Source organism: Elephantulus edwardii, unplaced genomic scaffold (genome assembly GCF_000299155.1).
Source record: "Elephantulus edwardii isolate Elephantulus edwardi_28Jun2011 unplaced genomic scaffold, EleEdw1.0 scaffold00095, whole genome shotgun sequence".
Classification (NCBI taxonomy): domain Eukaryota; kingdom Metazoa; phylum Chordata; class Mammalia; order Macroscelidea; family Macroscelididae; genus Elephantulus; species Elephantulus edwardii.
In genome coordinates, this window is record NW_006399845.1 from 810625 (window position 1) to 831293 (window position 20669).

Below are 20669 nucleotides of genomic sequence, written 5' to 3' on the forward strand. Positions count from 1 at the left end.
TTCTGCAATAGCATCTTAATATCCAGATATATTTAGAGTTTCATGAGCTAGAGAAAACTGGGGATCCAATAGCAATCTGTGATGTTGAAATTCCATCCATAGTGTGATAGTCAACCCTGTATGATAAATGGTTGCTCTCACATTCCTTCCAAGAACACAAAAGATCTACCCAGGAGGAAGTCAAGAAAGAGAGAAAAGGGTACACAGGGATGGAATAACTCTAGGTCTTGATTTTCCTGGAAGAATCTCAGTTTACATGCACCCTCCTGGTGCTTTTAGAGTGGCACCATTTTATCTAAAAAATGTCCTAGTTTGGATGATAAATTATAAGATTGCTCTTATTCTAATGATTCTTTATTGGCACAACCAGAATTTTGGGTTAAGCCTGATACATTAGTAAATATATTAGTATTACACATAGAACTAGGGGAATTCATGTTAGCTACTAGGGAAGAAAATTGCTCATAAGCTAGGATAGGAGCCATCCTTGATCCTTGGTGTTTGTTCTATTCCTTCTCCCTCACCCTCGCAATACTTCCCAGAATTGACTACAAACAGGTTTGTCGTAGAGAGGTTGAGACCAGGCTGCTCCTTGGAGGCAAGAATTCTCAAGCTTTGTTTGACCTACTTTGGGCATGCTTGGAGAAGGACGTCATGCTTGGGAGGGTAGAGGGACAGTGCAAGAGAGGAAGACCCTCAATGAGATGGATTGATTCATTCATCTTGTGTGACTGGGTAATGGGAGCAGGTGTGTCAAAGACAATAAGACTGGCACAGGCACAGGATAGAACAGAGTTTAGAGCTGTTGTGTGTAGATAGGGTCGCTATGAGTCATAGAGGACTTGACGGCACATAACAACAATAATAACCATTCGACACCATTGTCCCCACCCCAGCATGCTGAACTCAGCATTTACCCACTCAGTCTCATGCATCATTCCCTGAAGACTTTCGTTCCAGGCTCACTGTCACTCCCTCCAATACAATTGGTCCTATCACGATGCACACATCACCTCTGAGAAATTTACACACCATCCACACTCACACCTCTACTGAATGTCAAACTCAGCTGCTCACCATCACTAAAATTACTATCACAGATTTTGGATTTAACCGGTCCCAAACAAAGCTTTTCATTTCTTCTCACTTCAAAACTTGCTCCTTTGTTTCCCTATCTCCTTTTCAGGAAAATGTAACATGTATGTCTTATTGATTCTGTGCAAAAACCTTACACTCGCCTTGATTCCTCTAATCTTTCAGATCTGATATTTGATCTATCAGAAAATCCTGTTGTCTCTATGTTCTTGGGAATATATGCAGACTTTCTTCCTGCCTCTGTGACTACTACATCCTGGTTCAAACCATCATCACCTATTCCTTGGATTATTAAAACGGTCTTGAGCTTGTTTTTTCTCCTTCTATCCTTTTCTCTCTACAGCTTATTCTCAAGCCAGCAATTAGAGCAATTACGGTTAAAATTTATGGTAGCTACTTTTCTGCTCAAAATCCTGTAATGGAGTTTTTGCCAAATTCTTCTTTATTATCTGACAAAAATTCTATGTGCTACAGAATAACTACTCCAATTCTGACCTCATTTCCCACTAAGTTTCCCTCACTTGTTCTGCTCCACTCCTCTTGTCCTTCATGTCAGGCAACTTCTACCTTAGGGTCTTTGCACGTGCTTGCCTTTAATTTAGAAAACTCCTCTCCCAGATATCCTTAAAGCTCTCCTTCTTACCTTTGTCATTTCATCACCATCTCAGGAAAGCCATCCTTGACAAACCACTCTCACACACTCTATCCCTCTTTTGTTCCATTTTTCTCCTTAGTACTTATCATTAACTATCATGTAATTTACTACTATCTCATCTTTACAGTTTCTTCCATCATGTAAGCTACTGTAGGTAGGGTTTTAGTTCCCGCCTACCCCCACTTGTGTTTCTCCAGTGACCAAAAATGTGTCTGACACACAGCTTGAGCTCAATAAATAATTGTGGAATAAGTGAATTAATTAAAGCATCCATAATAGACACAAACTTAGTTTGCCTTTGGAAATTGTGCAACTTTGTAACAAATTCCAAGAATCTTTTATCAAAAGGAATAACTATAATCTTCCACCCCAGCTTTTTGCTATGTGACAAAACTGCCTTATAAAAGCCTGGATTGATTCAGAATTCCCTGTTCTCTTCCCAGAGAAGGAAGCCCACTATCTTATCAGCAGGTCTGGGTAAGCAAATCTAATGATCAGAAAATGCAGCTTTTTTATTGAAAACTTTTCTTCTAAGTTCTATCCACTAGTCCATGTTCTGCCCCCTCCTGAAATAAACCTATGTCCAGATTTAGACAGTCTATTATTCTTTCAAACTCGTTGTCTTCTGCAAACTAAACAACCCTGGATTCTTCGTCTGTTTCACCCATGAGATAATTTGCTGTCTCCTCACCATCCTGGTTGCCCTCCTCCGGATACAGTGCCCCGAGTAAATGAGGTTCAATAAACTGGATATGTGACTCTAGCTCTGACCCTGACAGGCTACAATGGGAATGCCACTTTCACAATGGGAGTTGTGATCCTCTGGTATGTCATAAAGACATTACCTGACTTGTGGCAACAGACAATGCCCTGTGACAGTCTTGACTGTGTTCAGGGGGTGGACGTAGGAGAAATCAATGGATAGTTTTGGGAGTCTGTGTGCATTTGTGGTTGTGAGTTGAGGTGGCCAGACATACTGAGTGCCAGTGAAATGGATAGGGACCTTACAGAATGGAAAAGATTGGGGAAGCTGTTAGAGATGAAGACTAATTGGTGTTTGGTCTAGGGTATGAATGGGTTAATAGTGGTCTGAGTCTAGTGAGAGTCTGTAGAAAATGACTAGTGATCTAAGTAAGTATATGGAGAAATTTCCCAAGGGCTGTCATCTGATCGTCGCATTACCCCATCATGCCACTAGATGGAGCATTGGGGTGGAGGATGCAAAGCATCATTTCTGGTGTTTGTGTAATAGAAAATTTGAGATCCAGTTCTTGAGCCAGTTACTTAATTAGGAAAATGAGTTTCTTCACCTGTGGGGGAAATAAAAATCTACCTTACAAGATTTTGGGCTTGTTGTTGTTGTCGTTATGTGCCGTCGAGTCACTTGCGACTCAAAGCGACCCTGTATACAACAGCCCTGAACTCTGCTCTGTCCTGTGCCAATCACACTATCTCTGACACTCCCATCCTGATTACCCCAGTCACTGAATCAATCCACCTCATAGAGGGCCTTCCCCTCCTGCTGTCCCTCCACCTTATCAAGCATGTGTCCCTCTCCAAGGACCAGTCCCTCCTTACAAAATGTCCAAAGTATGTTAGACAGAGCCTCAGAATCCTTGCCTCCAAGGAGCCACCCGGTTTAACCCTTTCCAAGATGAATCTGTTTGTTTTCCTAGCAGTCCATGGTACCCTCAATACTCTTCTCCAGCACAACAGCTCAAAGGCATCAATTCTCCTTCTATCCTCCTTGGTCATTGTCCAACTCTCTGATGCATAACAAATGATAGCAAAGACCCTGGCCTGTATCAGACGCACCTTAGTCTCTAGAGAGATACCATTGCTCTTCAGTACTTTGGAGAGGTCCCTAACAGCAGACTTTCCCATGGCAATACGTCTTTTAATTTCCTGGCTGCTGAATACAACATCTCTCTAGAGACCTGGCGGGCTCAAGCCTAGCGGCTGGCCATTAGATCCTGGCTTAAATGGGAGTATCTGCTTCAGCTCAATGACCCCAACCGGAACACGATCATTGAAGATCTTGCCTTGACTCATTGGACATATGCAAGATCAGCAAACATATATCCCAATTTCAGGCCCACTCCCAAGCTCGCTCTCACAGGAGCTGTGTTTGGCCTTGGGCCCCTCTTCTTCTGGTACTACGTTTTCAAAACCGAGAGAGATAGAAAAGAAAAACTTATCCAGGAAGGAAAATGGGAATGACCATTTAACATCTCATATTAAGTGAGACAGAGATGACTGTGTATTATTGTTTAAATAAATCTTCTATTAATCATTAAAAAAAAATTTCCTGGCTGCTGGTGCCAAGAGTGTTGACTGTGGAGCCGAGCAAACTAAAGCTGTGAACAATCTCAATCTCTTCACCATCCATCCTGATGCTGCTAATTGGCCTAGTGGTGAGAATCTTTGTCTTCCTGACATTGAGCCTCAATCCATATTGGAGGCTGCAGTCCTTGACCCTCTGCAGCAAGTTTTTCAGGTCCTCTTCAGTTAAAGTAAGCAAGGTTGTGTCATCTGCATAACACAGATTGTTGACAGATCTTCCACCAATGCTGACCCCACATTTCTCCTAATAAAGCCCAGCCTCCTGGATAATCTGTTCTGCATATAGGTTGAAAAGGTATGGAGATAGGATGCATCCCTGGCATACGCCCTTCCCAATTTTGAACCATGCAGTGTTGCCTTGCTCTATTCTGACAACTGCCTCCTGGTCCAAGTATAGGTTTCACATTCGAATGATCAAGTGTTCTGGGATTCCCATTCTTCTCAGAGTCAGCCGCAGTTTGTTATGATCCACAGAGTCAAACACAGCCTTTGCATAATCAATGAAACACAGATATACATTCCTCTGGTATTCCCTGCTTTCAGCTAAGATTTTGGGCTTGTTGTTGTTGTTATGTGCCATCAAGTCGTTTCCGACTCATAGCGACCCTATGCACAACAGCTCTAAACCCTGCTCTATCCTGCGCCAACCGCACCGCCTCTGACACACCCATCCCGATTACCCCAGTCACCAAATCAATCCATCTCATAGAGGGTCTTCCCCTCCTGCGCTGTCCCTCTACCCTCCCAAGCATGATGTCCCTCTCCAAGGACCCGTCCCTCCTGACAACATGTCCAAAGTATGTCAGACGAAGCCCCAGAATCCTTGCCTCCAAGGGGCAGCTTGGTTTAATCCTCTCCAAGATGAATCTGTTTGTTTTCCTGGCAGTCCATGGTACATTCAGTACCCTTCTCCAGCACCACAGCTCAAAAGCATCCACTCTCCTTCTGTCCTCCCTAGTCATTGTCCAACTCTCTGATGCATAACAAGCGATTGCAAATACCATGACCTGCATCAGGCGAACCTTAGTCTCCAGAGAGACACTGTTGCTCCTGAGTACCTTTGAGAGGTCCCTAACGGCAGACTTTCCCATCCCGATACGCTTTTTGATTTCCTGACTGCTGGTACCAAGACTGTTGACTGTGGAGCCGAGCAAAGTGAAGCTGTGAACACTCTCAATCTCTTCGTCATCCATCCTGACACTGCCAATTGATCCAGTGGCGAGAATCTTTGTCTTCTTGACGTTGGGCCTTAGTCCATACTGAAGGCTGCAGTCCTTGACCCTTCGCAGCAAGTGCATGAGGTCCTCCTCAGTTTCAGTGGCCCTCGGGCCAGAAGGGGAAACATAATCTACACAGAAGTTCTACAGGACACGTCACCTTCCCTTGGAGACAGCACAACTAAACTTAAGAGACACTGGTCAAAAGAAAAATGTCAGCAGTCAACGTTTTTGGAATCACAGAAGCCAAGAAAGCTTAAGATACAAACTGTCAGATCATGGGTTGGACAATGGAAGATATTTTCTGAAGGGACTTGGTAGATGAGAAGGGTTATCCTGGTGGAGGGTGGAGCTGGGAAGTAAGTGGGTGGTGGTAAAATTTTGGGCTTAACCAAAGAATTAAAGATGTTTGTAAACTGTAAAGAACTATACTATTTTTAATTTTATTTATTTAGAAATTGGTTTATAATTAAAAGGGCATAAGAGCAAAAACTGTTTCTTGGTTCATACTAAAATAAATCTTGTATTCTTCATCAGTTCAACTTAGAGATGGTCCCTGGCCCCAGATGACCCAACTTTCTGATGATGAGATTGAAGAGGACGCACCTGAAAATTGGGATGACATAGTTGTTTGGGAAGATGCCAACTCGCCCAGTGACCAAGGAGACACCTCTGAGCCAGCCATCCTGGTATTTCCCCAGGACTCTGATGCCTTCTCCCTTCTGCAGGTCCAGCTCATCAGGCCCATGGGCTGAATAGGAGTGCAGGGCTACAAACCTAGGGCAACAGAGGGAGATGGTGAGGGGAGAAGGTCAAGCTGTGCAGTAGGGCGTAGAGGCAGAGAGTGGCAACGAGAGATAGAACCCCAGAACCACTGGTTGCCAACAAAAGCCTTTAAAAATCTTTGAGAATTAAGGCTCAGCCTGGTGGAGATAACTCAGATGCTGACTCTTTTCCTGTCTCTTCCTTCTCCATAGGGTGAGACACAGCTCAAATAACCAACTGAGGCCAACTTTGACATTTTAACAACAGGAAAACAGGCTTAGAGCAGATAGGTGAGTTGGCCACCAGGAATTAGTGGCACAGTGAGGTTTTAACCCAAGAAGTAATGGCTTTAACTAGGTGGCTTTTTTCACTACATCTTTGAGTATCATTTAAGACAATCAAAGATCACAGAGTTTCCAGAGGCATGTTGTTTAGGAAGTGGATGCCACTCCTGCTGGACACTCTGTGATCTTTGATACATTTCAAAGGTTGTAGAGGGGCTTCAGGCTTTTGGTCACGGGGTCACTATGAGTCAGCTATGAGTCATGCTCAACTGGAAGGCAATCAACAACAACAATAAGACAATGGTTGCTGCTGGCAAGGTTTAGGGGAATAGGAAGTCAGATAGTAGGATCTCTGAGGACAGAGACAGGTTAGACTTTAGAAATGGTGGATGATGGTGGGAAGTTCCCATTGGGAAGTTGGAGGGAGGGCTGATGGTTGGTTGTTTTTAATTCCTGCCTGCACATGAGTACTGGCTGCCTGATGGGAAGGCAGGGGTAGGAACCACTGGTGGCTTTCTCTGCAGGGGGTTTGCTGCTAACCCAAAGGCCGAGCAAGAGGCTCCTCTGGAGAAAGGTGAGCAACCTCCTCCGAAGCAATTGATTTACAGTCTCAGGCAGCTATGAGCTGGTTCCGACTAGAAAATGCATTTTGAAGTTTGATGGGAAGGAGCAGTTTGGGTTTATAAAATGGCAAACAATTTCCTCAGGTTAGACCAGGGCGTCTTCTGCTCTAAATTTGCCTTGTAATCATTGAAATAGCATGCAAGTATTGCTAGTGGTTAAGAGTACCATACAAGATAGATTTGCTTAATGGTATTAAAAAAAGAATGCATTTTGGCATGCCAGTTGGAGGTTACCAGAATCTTTCTCTTAAGCTAGATATCATGAAGCTCTTTTAGACTCGTAAGGATTATGAAGCTGCAATGTTTCATCAAAAGGGCTGGAGGAGTGTTTTTATCTTCAAGGCTTTACCCCTCCATTTCCCTTGCAATGTTTTGTTTTTCTCTGATTATAAAGCAAGACCTATTTACGAACCACCATTTTGAATGCAAAACAAGGCAAAATTGCCCAATATCCCATCTCCCAGCAATGTCTCAGCACCTAATCTTCCAAGGCTTTTCTACCGTGAAAAGAAGACAGGACTATGTGGCATGCTAATTGATGTTTTTCACTATTTCTCTCAGGCGTAGTAAAGGAAGGGGAGCTGTTGTTTCTCTGGATGACGTGGCTGAAGAGTGGTGCTTCCTGGCAGAGGGATGGCAAAGATGACCTGCACCAGAACTAGGAGTGGAAGGGGCGCTTAGTACTCACATGTTGGCTGAGAGGTGTTGCTGAGAACTGGGCAGACTGACGATGGCCGTGGAATGTCCTGGGGATGCAGGTGCAGGGTGGTAAGTGCTGACCTATACAAACACACAGAAACAAAGACATCCAGAGCCAGTGAGCTTCGGAAGCCAGACCCACAGTGTCCAGAGCTGCTGCAGAAGAGCTGATGCAGCGGGAAATCAAGTGACACGCCCAGCCCCACCCATCATGCTGCTTCCCCATGGTTTGTGGTTGTAGGCAGAGTGGAAAGGATGTGGCAGGTCAGGACCATGATCCAAAGCACTCCTCAGACAACGCTGGGAATGATGACCTGTCCAATGTAGTCAACTAGAAACTGGCATGCTGCTTGCTCCAACTCGGTCTGCCTCGACCCCCAAAGTGTTCCTCTTGCTTAAGAAAACATTTTGGAATCTTGGAAAGTGATATGGCTAAAATGAAAGTTTAATGTTTGTCAGGCAGATGTAAATTATAAACATTTTCCTTATTTCCAAGTAAGAAATTGGGGGGAAAAAATAATTCAAGTAGTGTAAAACAAGAAAAGTTTAACTAGGCGGTCAAACATTAAATATCCCACGGACAGCCAAAAGAACACACAAATATGTCTTGGAGAGGGCGCAGCCAGAGTGCTCCCTGGAGGTAAAGGTGACTAAACTTCACCTCACCTACTTTGGGGATGTTGCTAAGAGTAGCTAGTCATTGGAGAAGGACATCATGCTTGGAAAGGTAGAGGGATGGCAAAAGAGAAAAAAGACCCTCAACCAGGTAGGTGCATTGACACGGTGACTGCAGCAATGGGCTTGAGTGTATCAGATACGATGAGGGTTGCACAGGGTAGGACAGGGTTCAGATCTGTTGTTCACAGGGTTGGTTAGGTTGGTCGCTAGGAGTAGTACTTGACTTAATGACATTTAACAACAACAACGACTTAGTATTAACTTATTATTAACAACAACAACTTCTTATTAACTACTACTCTTAATACCACACCCACAAATGACCATGATAACTGGCCTAATGACTTACAGAAGATAGCTGAATCCCTTTCACTTTTGTAGACTGAAAAAAAGGAACAACAATTGAAAAAAAAACAAAAACTTCTGGAAGCTGGCTGTTTTCTCACTTACCATCCTGGGATCTTGCCTATTATTGAACATATTATTCCACTCACTCACTCATTGTCTGTGCGTTGGAACGAGCTCAAAGCTGGGTTTCTGAGGCTGTAATTCACATGGAAGGAGACTGTCCACATTTCTTCTGAGGAGTGGGCTGGTGGATTCCAGCCACCAGAGAAGTGAGCCTTTGGGTCAGCATTAGTACAACTCCCTATGGACTATACAACCAGAGCCCTGTATTGCACGTATAATCTTGTTTATGTCCTTCTAGGCACATATCACAGGCTGAGATTCTTGTTTATTCTTCTCCTTCAAGTAGACTAATTTCCACGAGGGCAGTGAACATTTTAATCTTGTTCACTGTATTTCATGTGTGTTCAATATGTACTTGTACTTTAAAGAATAAATTAAAGAAAAGGTCTTCCTAGTCCCTACACCAATTGATGAGACCTCAGCCACCTTCATGTCATCCTGCATGAATATGTTTACTCTGTTGTCAGATATCCACTCATAAGTGATGGTAATCATTTATCTATGTCTTTTCATGCTCTATCATTTACACATGTGTATTTATGCAGGTATGAATGCATGTCTTAATGCTTGTGTCACTGGTTCTGTGTGAAAATATACCGGTTTCTCTGTGAAAATGTCTCTGGTTCTGTGTGAAAATATGCATGTTCAAAACATGTAACAACTGTGTGTGTATTTGTGACGGTCACAAATATGTTATGTCCACACATCGGGGTCTGTAAACTATATATGTCTGTATGCATGTGCGGTTGTTTATGTCTATATGGGGGATGCCTATGAGTATGTGTGTAAACTCTGGAGTTATTCATGGGCATGCAGGCTTATGTACTCTTGTGTGGATATCTGTTTCAATGGTTCTTTAAATGTGTTTGATATTGTGTATGTTTGTGTCACAATTTGGATCAGGAAATCTTTCTGGTCATAAAAATAACAGGTTTTGATGAAAATAATAGAGAAATAAAAGGCCTCATCCATTGGTGGGAGGAATATAAAATGGTACAATCCCTTGGGGAAATAGTATAACAGTTTTTAAAAAGATTAAACATAGAACTACCACACAACACAGCAATTCTACTTCTTGTTATACACTCTACTCCTCAAAGGAGAATGGGTGTCTACACAAAGACATAAACATATAAAAGACATAATTATGTAATAAAAATATGTAGTAAATAGTTATAACAGCATTACTAATAACCTAATGTCTATTAATTTATGAATGAATAAACAAATGTGACATATCCATACAATGACATATTTTTCAGCTAAAAAAGAAATAAAATACTGACAAGTGATACAAGATAGATGAACCTTGAAAAATTATTCTAAGTGAAAAAAGCTTAGTCACAGAAAATGACATATTATATAATTGCATTTATAGAAAATGTCCAGAATAGGCAAATCTGAGAGAAAAGAGAAGTATATCAGAGTTGTATTCTTTTGCCATGTTTACTTCATCTGTGTGATGATCAAATAATCTGAGAAACTGGACTAGATGAAGAATGCAGCATCAGGATTGGAGAACTCATCAACAACTTACAATGTACAGAAAATGCCACCATGTGTGCTGAAAGTGAACAGTACTTAAAGCATGAACAGAAGAACATCAAAGACAGCCTTCAGTATGGATTGAAGCTCGACATAAGAAATACAAAATTCTCACAACTTGACCAATAGGTGACATCAGAATAGGTGGAGAAAATATTGAAATTGTCAATGAGTTCATTTTACTTGTATCCGCAATCAAAACCCATGGTAACGGCAGTCAAGAAATCAAATGTCATACTGCAGTAGGCATATCAGTTCTCAAAGACCTCTTTAAAGTGTTACAGAGCAAGGATAGCACTGAAGAGTAAGGTGTATCTGACTCAGTCAAACCTTGATTTTAAATGACTTCATATACATGTTAAAATTGGACAAGGAGTAACGAAGACCAAAGAACTGATGCCTTTGATCTGTGGTCTTAAAGAAGAGTATTGATACACGATGGAGTTTCAAAGGAACAAACAAATCTATCTTGGAGGAGGAGCCACTAGGGCTTTCTTTATAGAACAGTGAAACTTCCCACATACTTTGGGAATGTTGCCAGGAGGGGCCAGTCCTTGGAAAAAGCATCATTCTTTGAAAGATGTAGGGAAAGCAAAAATGAGAAAGACCTTCAATAAAATAGATTGATCCAGTGCTACACAGTGGAGATAATGAGGATTGTATAAGTCTTGGCAAGATTTTGATCTGTTGTATATAGGGTCACTATGAATGGGGGTTGGCTCCATAGCATGTGCCCATAACACCACCACCACAATACAGAGAATAGTGATTTTCAGGGGCCAAGAATATAGAGGAATTGTTTTCAAGGGCCAAGAGAATAGGAGAGTTGGAAAATGATAACTAAAGTGTTGTTTTTGTTGTTGTTGTTGTTATGTGCAGTCGAGTTGCCTGCAACTCACAGCGACTCTGTGCATAATTGCTCTGAGCCCAGCCCTACATTTTAAGGTGATGAAGTATTCCAAAGTGGACTCTGGCAATGGTTATAAAACCACTGAATGGAGACTTTAAATAGGTAAATTGTATAGTCTGTTAATGAAATTTCAATAAAGCTGTTAAATAAGATTACACATCAGGGGTACTCTACCACTGCATAAAAGCATTTTGAACTTTGTAAGAAAATATGGTCACACTGACTCTCTGAAACAGAATTGAATAGAGGCTGGCTTTGGGCTAGGCTGCTCCCTCCCTAGTCATAGGTAAGGTAAATTGCTGCTGGGAGATGTGCCAAAGGAGAGTCTATTATGTGGACAACTAATCTTATGTTTGTGGACATGGCTGGACTACTGATTAAGCAGGATGAATATCACGTAGTACCCGTGACTTTCAAATGTTATGTTACAGTGAAAGTGCCTTCAATCCATAAACACTTTTAGTCAGAGAGGAAGACAGTGTCAGCATGCAAAGCCATCCCTCCATCCATAACTGGCTCTGTCTTACTCTGTCTCTGGGTTTGCATCTAGGTAAGAGGTCTTTCCCCTACGGAAGACTCATCCTGGTTAGGAATGGAATCTGTGATAGAGTTGTTTCAATATGGAATGTGAAAAGAGGCAAGATTTTCAAGTTTCTTGGTGTCCTGGAGGAGAGCAAGAAGAACATGAGTGGAGAAGAAAGAGAAGGGGGAAGAAGGGATAGGAGGCACGGGTGGGTGAGGTAGTGCACGATTCAGAGCACGGAGGCAAAGACAGAATGAAAGAAAGATAGATTTTGAGGGAGGAAAGAAGAAATGTGGGTGGTGTGTGTGTAGAACTCTTACCACCTATTCATAAGACAACCCAACATATTAAAACCATGATATATTAGAATGACTTAAATTAAGAAGTTTGAACATACAGAGGGTCAGCAAGAATAAGGAACAACTCAAGCTCTCATACACTGGTGATGAAAACGTAAAATGGTATAAATATTTTGGAAAATAGATTGGCCATTCCTTATAAAGTTGCTATCCAAGTCCCACAATACTCAACCATCTTACTGTCATGTATTTATTACCCCAGAGAAAAGGAAAACATGTCAAACAAGGATTTGTGCATGAATGTTAATAGCTGATTTGGTCATTTTATTGCCAAAACCAAAATGACCCAAATGCCAATCAACTAGTAAATGAATAAAAAAACCACCCAAACCCCAAACCATCTTGTGGTATAACAAGCAGTGGAAACTCAGCAGCAATATATGCACCAGCATGGATCGGCCTCAAAAGTATCATCCTAAGAAGAAGCAGCAGGACACAGAAGATACTCTATGATACCATTTGTGATTCTTCATAATTCCATTTGTATATATTCAGAAACAAAATTAAAATTATAGAGTCAGAAAAAAATTATAGAGTCAGAAACAGAAAGTAGATTATGAATTGCCAAGGACTAGGGATGTAGGGCAGGGATTGATAGGAAAGGTGCACAGAAACCTTTTTTAGGGAGATGAAAATGTTGTACGTCTTGGTTTTGGTGGTGATTACATGCCTGTACACATTTGTCAAAAGGCACTGAACTGTAGTTCACTTCAAATGGTTGAGTTTTACTGTATGTAATTTTAGCTCAATAAAGCTGTTGAAGACCCATATCTGAATACATTATCTAGTTGGCAGGAAACAGCCAAGTCTCTCTAGGCTGACTAAGCTCAAGTTCTGGAATTGGACAGGGAATAGGATGAGGATAGATGACTTTACTAGTGGGCAGCTTGTAAGCAACTCTCCCTGCAGGGATCACCCGAACAGAAAAGGATGTAAGGTCAAAATGGATCAGATAGAGGTTCAGCAGGGTGAAGGAAAAGCCAAACTGACTGAAGAGAGAGGAAAAGAGAGAAATAAAGGTTGAGGAAGAGAAACAGGCAAGGAAGAAGGAGGAAGAACAGTAGAAAGACAGAGACATGAAAGACCCACCTATGAAATGACAATCAGATGATCCATTTCTGAAGCTGCCTCATCAGAATCTGTTATGCAAATAGAACACCCTTGCTTATTGAAAATGAAGGGAACTTGAAGCCCTCACTGAAGAAGATCAAAGTCTATAGTTTTGGATTGTATCTATATGGTCTATATGGATTGCATCTCAACATCAAGAAAATAAAAAAATCCTCACAACTGGACTGATAGCCAACATCAAAATAGTTTGAGAAAAACCAGAGTTGTCAATTATTTTACTTGGATCCATAATCAACGTTCATAGAAACAGCAGTCAAGAAATCTAAGGAATAGACTGCACTGGGAAAATCTGTTGTCAAGGACCTTTTTAAAGGGCTAAAGGGAGACAGGGATGTCTGTTTAAAGACTTAGACATACCTCAGGGGCCCTGGGTTGTTGCTTTTGTGGTGTGTTCCCCCCCCCCCCAATGGCTTCATAACCACTTTAATAATAAAGAAGGCCAAACAAGAATTGATGTCTTTAAATTGTGGTGTTGCAAAGAATATTGAATGTACAGTGGACTGCCAAAAGAAGGAGTAAATTTGTTTTAGAAAAAGTACAGCCAATGTGCTCCTTAGAGGTGAGATTAGAGTCTTTGGGCATGCTGTCAAGAGATGTCAGTCCCAGGCAAAGGGCATCATGCTTGAATTAGTCAACTAAAGAGAGAAAAACCCTCAGCAAGATAGGATGACACCGTGACTGCAACCATGGGATTAAACAGAGCAGATAGTGTGGTGTGGGACAGGACAGGGTTTCTCTGCTCTGTTCTACACAGGGTCACTGAATGGGAGTTGACTAGACCTCACCTAATAATCACAACAGTGAGAGCCTCATGTAGCAGATGAAGACAAGCAGATAAATGGCCAGCGTCTGCAGAAGCAAGTCTGTTCCTGTCACTGGGATCCTGGGAGACCGGATGTCAGATGTTGAGACCTCCAGTGACTATTGCTTCCTGGTAGTCTGGGGAGCTAGCAGGATCAGGGAAAAGTGTGTTTTGGGGATTAGGGTGTAGGGTGGGAATTGAATAAGGGTGGAAATTTCCATGGATTTTTTGTTTTCAAGTAATGTCTTCCTTTTTGAAGGAAATGACTAATTTGAAAGAAGTCTTTATCAGTAACAGAAGACTACTCCACAGTCCTTTGGCCTCGGGTGGTTTCCAGGTCTTCAGGTGCTAACTGGGGGAGGAAGAGAGGATGGAGCCTGGCACAGAGGAGCAAGGAAGCTCTTTCTGGCTCTGCTCCAGGCACAGAGAACCAGGCCTCTCTCAGGATCTGAGGGGCTGTCCACGTTAGTGTTTACTCATTGGCTCTGCCACTTAACCAGCACTTGTAATCTTGGCAATTTGTCTCTTTTTAACTCCTTTAATGTAACAGCCCTGCAAAGTCCTGGACTGAGGGCACGATCAAGGAGTTGAGTCTCTTCTGGGGATCTTCCTGTAAAACGGGGTGTGTTTATGTGTGTGTGTGGGGGCAATAAATGTGTTCCCATAGAGTTATCATAGGGATTAAATAAACAATGTTAAATATTTAGATGGGGTCGATGGGGTCGGGCACTTTGTAAGTGCTCAATTTTGATGTGTAAAAAGATTAGCTACTAGGTGGGGCAGAGATGGGGTGGGCGGAGCTTCTCCTTTTATGTAACAACCTGCGAAGTTCTGAACTGAGGGCGGGATCCAGGGGTATGGGAAAAGATGGAAACAAATCCCTGTAGCAATCCAACTCCTCTCCTTTAGAGGGATAACTTCTGCTTTCTAAAGCGTACAACCCAAGCTGCTAGCTTTTGAGTTGAATCCAACTCAGCAGCTCTCTGTGCGACAGAATTTAACTCTGCCAAATATCTGGGCAAAGGCTACGACAGGGCTCAGATCTTTTGTTCACAGGGTTATTGTGGGTCTTACTTGACTCAATGGCATTTAACAACAACAACAACAACAACAACCAACATCATTCCAGGGCCATCCTTACAAACTCTGCTGTGGTTCAGGGTTCAGCCTTTCCTCCATACCATTTCAATACATCTGCTGAGCAAATCATTTGAGAAGCTGGACTTGATGAAGAAGAATGTGACATCAGGATTGGAGGGAGACACATTAACGACTTGCATTATGCAGATGATATAACTTGGCCTGCTGAAAGTGAAGTGCACTTGAAACACTTGCTACAGAAGATCAAAGACTGTTGCTGTTGTTGTTTTGTGCCGTCGAGTCACTTGCGACTCATAGCGACCCTATGTACAACAGCCCTAAACCCTGCTCTATCCTGTGCCAGTCGCATTGCCTCTGACACACCCATCCAGTCACTGAATCAATCCACCTCATAGAGGGTCTTCCCCTTCTGTGCTGTCCCTCTACTCTACCCAGCATGATGTCCCTCTATAAAGACCTGTCTCTCCTCACAGCATGTCCAAAGTATGTCAGACAAAGCCCCAGAATCCTTGCCTCCAAGGAGTAGCCTGATTTAACCCTCTTCAGGATGAATCTGTTTGTTTTTTTGGCAGTCCAGGGTATATTCAATACTATTCTCCAGCACCACAGCTCAAAGGCATCAATTCTCCTTCTATCCTCCCTAGTCATTGTACAGTCTTTAATATAGACTACACCTCAAAAACCAGAAAACAAAAATCCTTATCACTGGATCAATAGGCCATTTCATGACAGATGGAGAGAAGACTGAGGTTGTCAACAATCTAAATTTACTCAGATCCACAATTAATACCTATAGTTATTAATGATGTTGTTAGGTGCCATCAAGTGAAGTACAACTCAAAGCAACCCTGTGAACAACAGATCCAAACCCTGTCCTATCTTGTTACATCCTCATAATTTCTAACATGCCAAAGTCCATTGCGGCAGTCACTGTGTCAATCCATTTGGTTGAGGGTCTTCCTCTCTTTTGCCATCCCTCCACCTTTCTAAGTATGGTGTCCCTCTCCAAAGAATGGCCTAGCATTATATCATCTGCATAACGCATAAAGCAACATGCCCACAGTATGTGAGATGAAGATTTGTCATCTGTGCGTCCAAGGAGGACTCTGGCTGTTGTTCTTTAGGACATAACTTGGAATGTTCATGGGATGTTCAGTGCTCTTCTCCAACATCACAGCTCAAAGGTATCAGTTTTTCTTCTGTCATCCTTAGTGATTGTCCAGATCTCAGATGCATAGCAAGTGATAGAAAAGACTATGGCCTAAAGCAGGTCCATCCTAGTCTTCAAAGTGACATCATTGCTCCTTAGTAGTATGGAGAAATTCCTAACTCTTGACTGATGGTATCAAAGGTATTAATTATGAATCCAAGCAAGATGAAGCTATTGAAAGTTTTAATCTTTTCTTCATTTATCTTGATTATGTCTATTAGTCCAGTAGTGAGAATTTTTGTCTTCTTGATGTTGAGATGTAATCCATATTGAAGGCTATATTCTTTGATCTTCTGCAGCAAGTGCTTCAAGTCCTCCTCACTTTCAGCAAGCAAGGTTGTGTCATCTGCTTCCCGTAAATTGTGATGAGACTTCCTCAGATCCTGATGCCACATTCTTCTTCATAGAACCTAGCTTCTTGAATGATTTGCTTAGCATACAGAAAGAATAAGTATGGAGAGAGGATATAACTCTGACACATCCATTTCTTAATTTTAACCCCTGCTATTTTTCCTTGCTCTGTTCAGACAACACCCTCTTGGTCTAAGTATAGGTTTTATATAAGCACAATTTGGTGTTCAGGATTCATTTTCTTCTCAATGTTATCCATATTTAGTTATGATCCACACTGGCAAAAGCCTTTAAATAGTCAATAAAGCACAAATAGACATTCTTCTGCTATTTCTGCTTTCCGCTAGGATACATCTGCCATCAGCAATGATATCCCTGGTGTCATGGCCTTTTCTAAACCCAACTTAAACTTCTGGCAGTTCTCTGTCAATGTACTGCTCTAGCCATTTTTGGATGATCTTCAATATTTTGCTTGCATTTGATATTAACTAATTAACCCATAATAGCAGCCATCAATAAATCAAAAGATGTGTTGCAATGGAAAAAAATATGCTTTCTAGGACCTCTCTAAAGTGCTTAGGAGCAAAGATGTCAGTTAAGACTAATATGCAACTGATTTAAGCCATGACCCTTTCAATTCCTGTGCACCTGAAAGTTGGCTGTGAAATAGGAATGATGGGAACGGTGCCGAAAGTACTCGGGGAGGGCCTCATAGTCAGATGGGCTGCTGAGATGAATGCTTCACTGGGGCAGTCTCCGCATACTGCTGCCTTTGATTGGCTGTGGCCCTCACAGCTCTAAAAAGAACAGGATCTTGATAAGCTCTATAAGCTGAAGTCGGAAACACAGCAAATTATGAACCAGTTTGGCCCCTCAGCCCTAATCAACCTCTCCAATTTCTCATCCATAAAACCAGAACCAGCCGGCACCCCTCCACAAGGCTCCATGGTAAATATCACTACTGTGGTAAAGATACCAGGCACTCCTGGCACAGGAGGTCGACTCAGCCCTAAAAGCAACCAGGTGTTAATAAAGGAGAAATTGGTAAGAGAAGTGGATCCTAATGAACAGTTGGATTAAGCTGTAGAGGAGATGCTGCTGCAGATTGCCGACGATTTCATCGAGAATGTGGTGACAGCAGCCTGCCAGCTTGCCAGGCATCACAAGTCCAGCTCCCTAGAGGTGAAAGACATCCAGTTGCACCTAGAGCGCCAGAGGAACATATGGATCCCAGGTTTTGGCGCTGAAAAATCCAACCCTACAGAAAAGCTTGTACCATGGAAGCTCACAAACAGAGAATGGCATTGATCTGGAAAACAACCAAGACATAACATATGGAAAAGTCTGGAAAAGGACTGCCATGCATTTGGAGATACTTGAGCTGAGGCCTCAGCCATCTCATCTGTGGAGGGTTTTTTTTAAAGCTTTCCAGAGAAGCATATATATTTTTTATTAACAGTGTAGCAATGTCTATAATGATTGAGAGGATCTGCCAAAACAACAAAGCCTTCTACCTCAACTTCCAGTCCCTCTTGCCTGCTGTCTGAAAGAGGAGGAGAATATCTTCCAGAGAAAATCTTTAATTTGTGGCTTATTATATTGTTGTTGTTATGTGCCGTCGAGTCGCCTGCGACTCATAGCGACCCTATGTACAACAGCCCTAAACTCCGCTCTGTCCTGTGCCAATCGCACTGTCTCCGACACTCCCATCCCAATTATCCCAGTCACTGAATCAATCCATCTCATAGAGGGCCTTCCTCTCCTGCGCCGTCCCTCCACCCTCCCAAGCATGATGTCCTTCTCCAAGGACCGGTCTCTCCTCACTACATGTCCGAAGTAAGTTAGATGGAGCCTCAGAAACCTTGCCTCCAAGGAGCCACCCGGTTTAACCCTCTCCAGGACAAATCTATTTGTTTTCCTAGCAGTCCATGGTATTCTCAGTACTCTTCTCCAGCACCACAGCTCAAAGGCATCAGTTCTCCTTCTATCCTCCTTGGTCATTGTCCAACTCTCTGAGGCATAACAGGTGATTGCGAAGACCATGGCCTGTATCAGACGCACCTTAGTCTCCAGAGAGATACCACTGCTCTTCAGCACTTTGGAGAGGTCCCTAACAGCAGACTTTCCCATGGCAATGTGCCTTTTAATTTCCTGGCTGCTGGTGCCAAGAATGTTGACTATGGAGCCAAGCAAACTAAAGCTGTGTACAATCTCAATCTCTTCACCATCCATCCTGATGCTGCTGATTGGTCCAGTGGTGAGAATCTTTGTTTTCTTGACATTGAGCCTCAATCCATATTGCAGGCTGCAGTCCTTGACACTCTGCAGCAGGCGCTTCAGGTCCTCCTCAGTTTCAGCAAGCAGGGTTGTGTCATCCGCATAACGCAGATTGTTGATAAATTGTCCACCAATCCTGACCCCATATAAGTGATTGAATATGGAACAAAGCATTATGGTCTTTTTGGTGAGACAGTATTAGCAGGACATACAGAGGTTTTTGTTTCCTCCTCTCCTCACCCTTCTTTGCACTTTATAATGTCAGTGTTTATATGACTATGACTCTCATTTGCTTTTACAGAATAAAGTTATTAATGGAAAGAAAAAAAAAGAAATGGGAATGATAGAAGAATCAATGACTTTGAGAAGTGGGTTGTTTTTTCCCCCCATGCACACCAGTCTTTTTTTAAAAAATTTATTATTAATTTCAGTGAAAATTTACAGAGACTTTGGATTTCCATTCATTCATTGTTGAACATTTCTCCCCTCCCAGCCCTCCCCCCTAGTACACTACCCTCTTGGAAGAGTAAAAGAAAAATTATTTCATTGTTTTACAATCCCTCCCTCCAGGTCCACTCCGTTATGCAGCCTTCGCTCTGGACTCCTGTCATGACAAAAATACCTAATCACATATCCCTTTTAAACAGTTTTCTCCCTCATCTGTTTTAATGCAGTATACATTATTGAACCCATCTTTCTCAGTCTTCCTCCAACCCCGAGGTCAGTCCTGTTTTACAACAGTGGCACCATGCAGTATTTGTCTTTTTGTGACTGAGATTCTTCACTCAGCATAATGTCTTCCAGGGTCACTCATTTTGAATAATATTGCATGCAATGCAGCATAGTATTCCACTGTGTGAATATACCACAACTTCTCTACCCATTTGCTTGTTGATGGGCACTTAGGTTGTTTCCAGCTCCTTGCTATTGTGAACGAAGCCACAATAAACATGGGTGTGCATTTATCTGCTTAGGTCTCTTTGGGGTATATTCCCAGTAGTGGAATTGCTGGGTCAAATGGTGCCTCTATTTGCAACTTTTTGAGAAAACACCATACTGTCTTCCACAGTGGTTGCACCAGAGTCATGGTTTTAGAGAAGGGTTCTAATTGTCCCATGGACAGACAAAAGAACAAACAAATCTGTCTTGGACGAGTTGCAACTGGAGTGCTCATGCTGAAACGATGTCTCACATACTTTTGGGCCAGTCCTTGGAAAAAGATAATATACTGTGAAAGATAACAGGGTCAGAGAAAGAAAGATACTCAGCAAGATAGATTGACACAATGACTGTAACAATGTCAATTAGTTACATTGTGTAATTAGTTAGTGACTGCACATTATGTGCAATTAGTTACACATAGTGACTCTTAACAATCGGCTTGAGCATCTCACAGATGATGAAGATGGCCCAAGATAGGGCAAAGCTCAGATCATTCATAGGATTGCTATGAGTCATAGTCGACCCAATAGCATTTAACCATGCCAATCCTGCACCATCCTCACAAACTCTGCTGTGGGTCCAATCACCGTGTCAATCCATTTTTTTGGAGGATGTCCTTATCTTTTGTTGTTCTTCTTTTCCAGGCATGGTCTTTTTACCCAAGGACTAGCCTCTCCTGACAATATGT

General features: G+C 42.3%; 1 protein-coding gene and 1 pseudogene across 1 annotated transcript in view; one reads left to right on the forward strand and one right to left on the reverse strand.

Annotated features, from left to right (window-relative positions):
* The window catches only part of SH3RF2 (SH3 domain containing ring finger 2), a 192940-nt gene that overhangs the window by 15924 nt on the left and 156347 nt on the right, over positions 1–20669 (reverse strand). Inside the window, exons 4-5 of the mRNA XM_006891197.1 lie at positions 7671–7762; positions 5917–6087 (exon numbers count right to left, since the gene is read on the reverse strand). Of these exons, the coding sequence (XP_006891259.1) occupies positions 5917–6087; positions 7671–7762 (263 nt within the window). The remainder of the gene's footprint in view (positions 1–5916; positions 6088–7670; positions 7763–20669) is intronic.
* LOC102874338 lies at positions 17618–18093 on the forward strand (annotated as a pseudogene).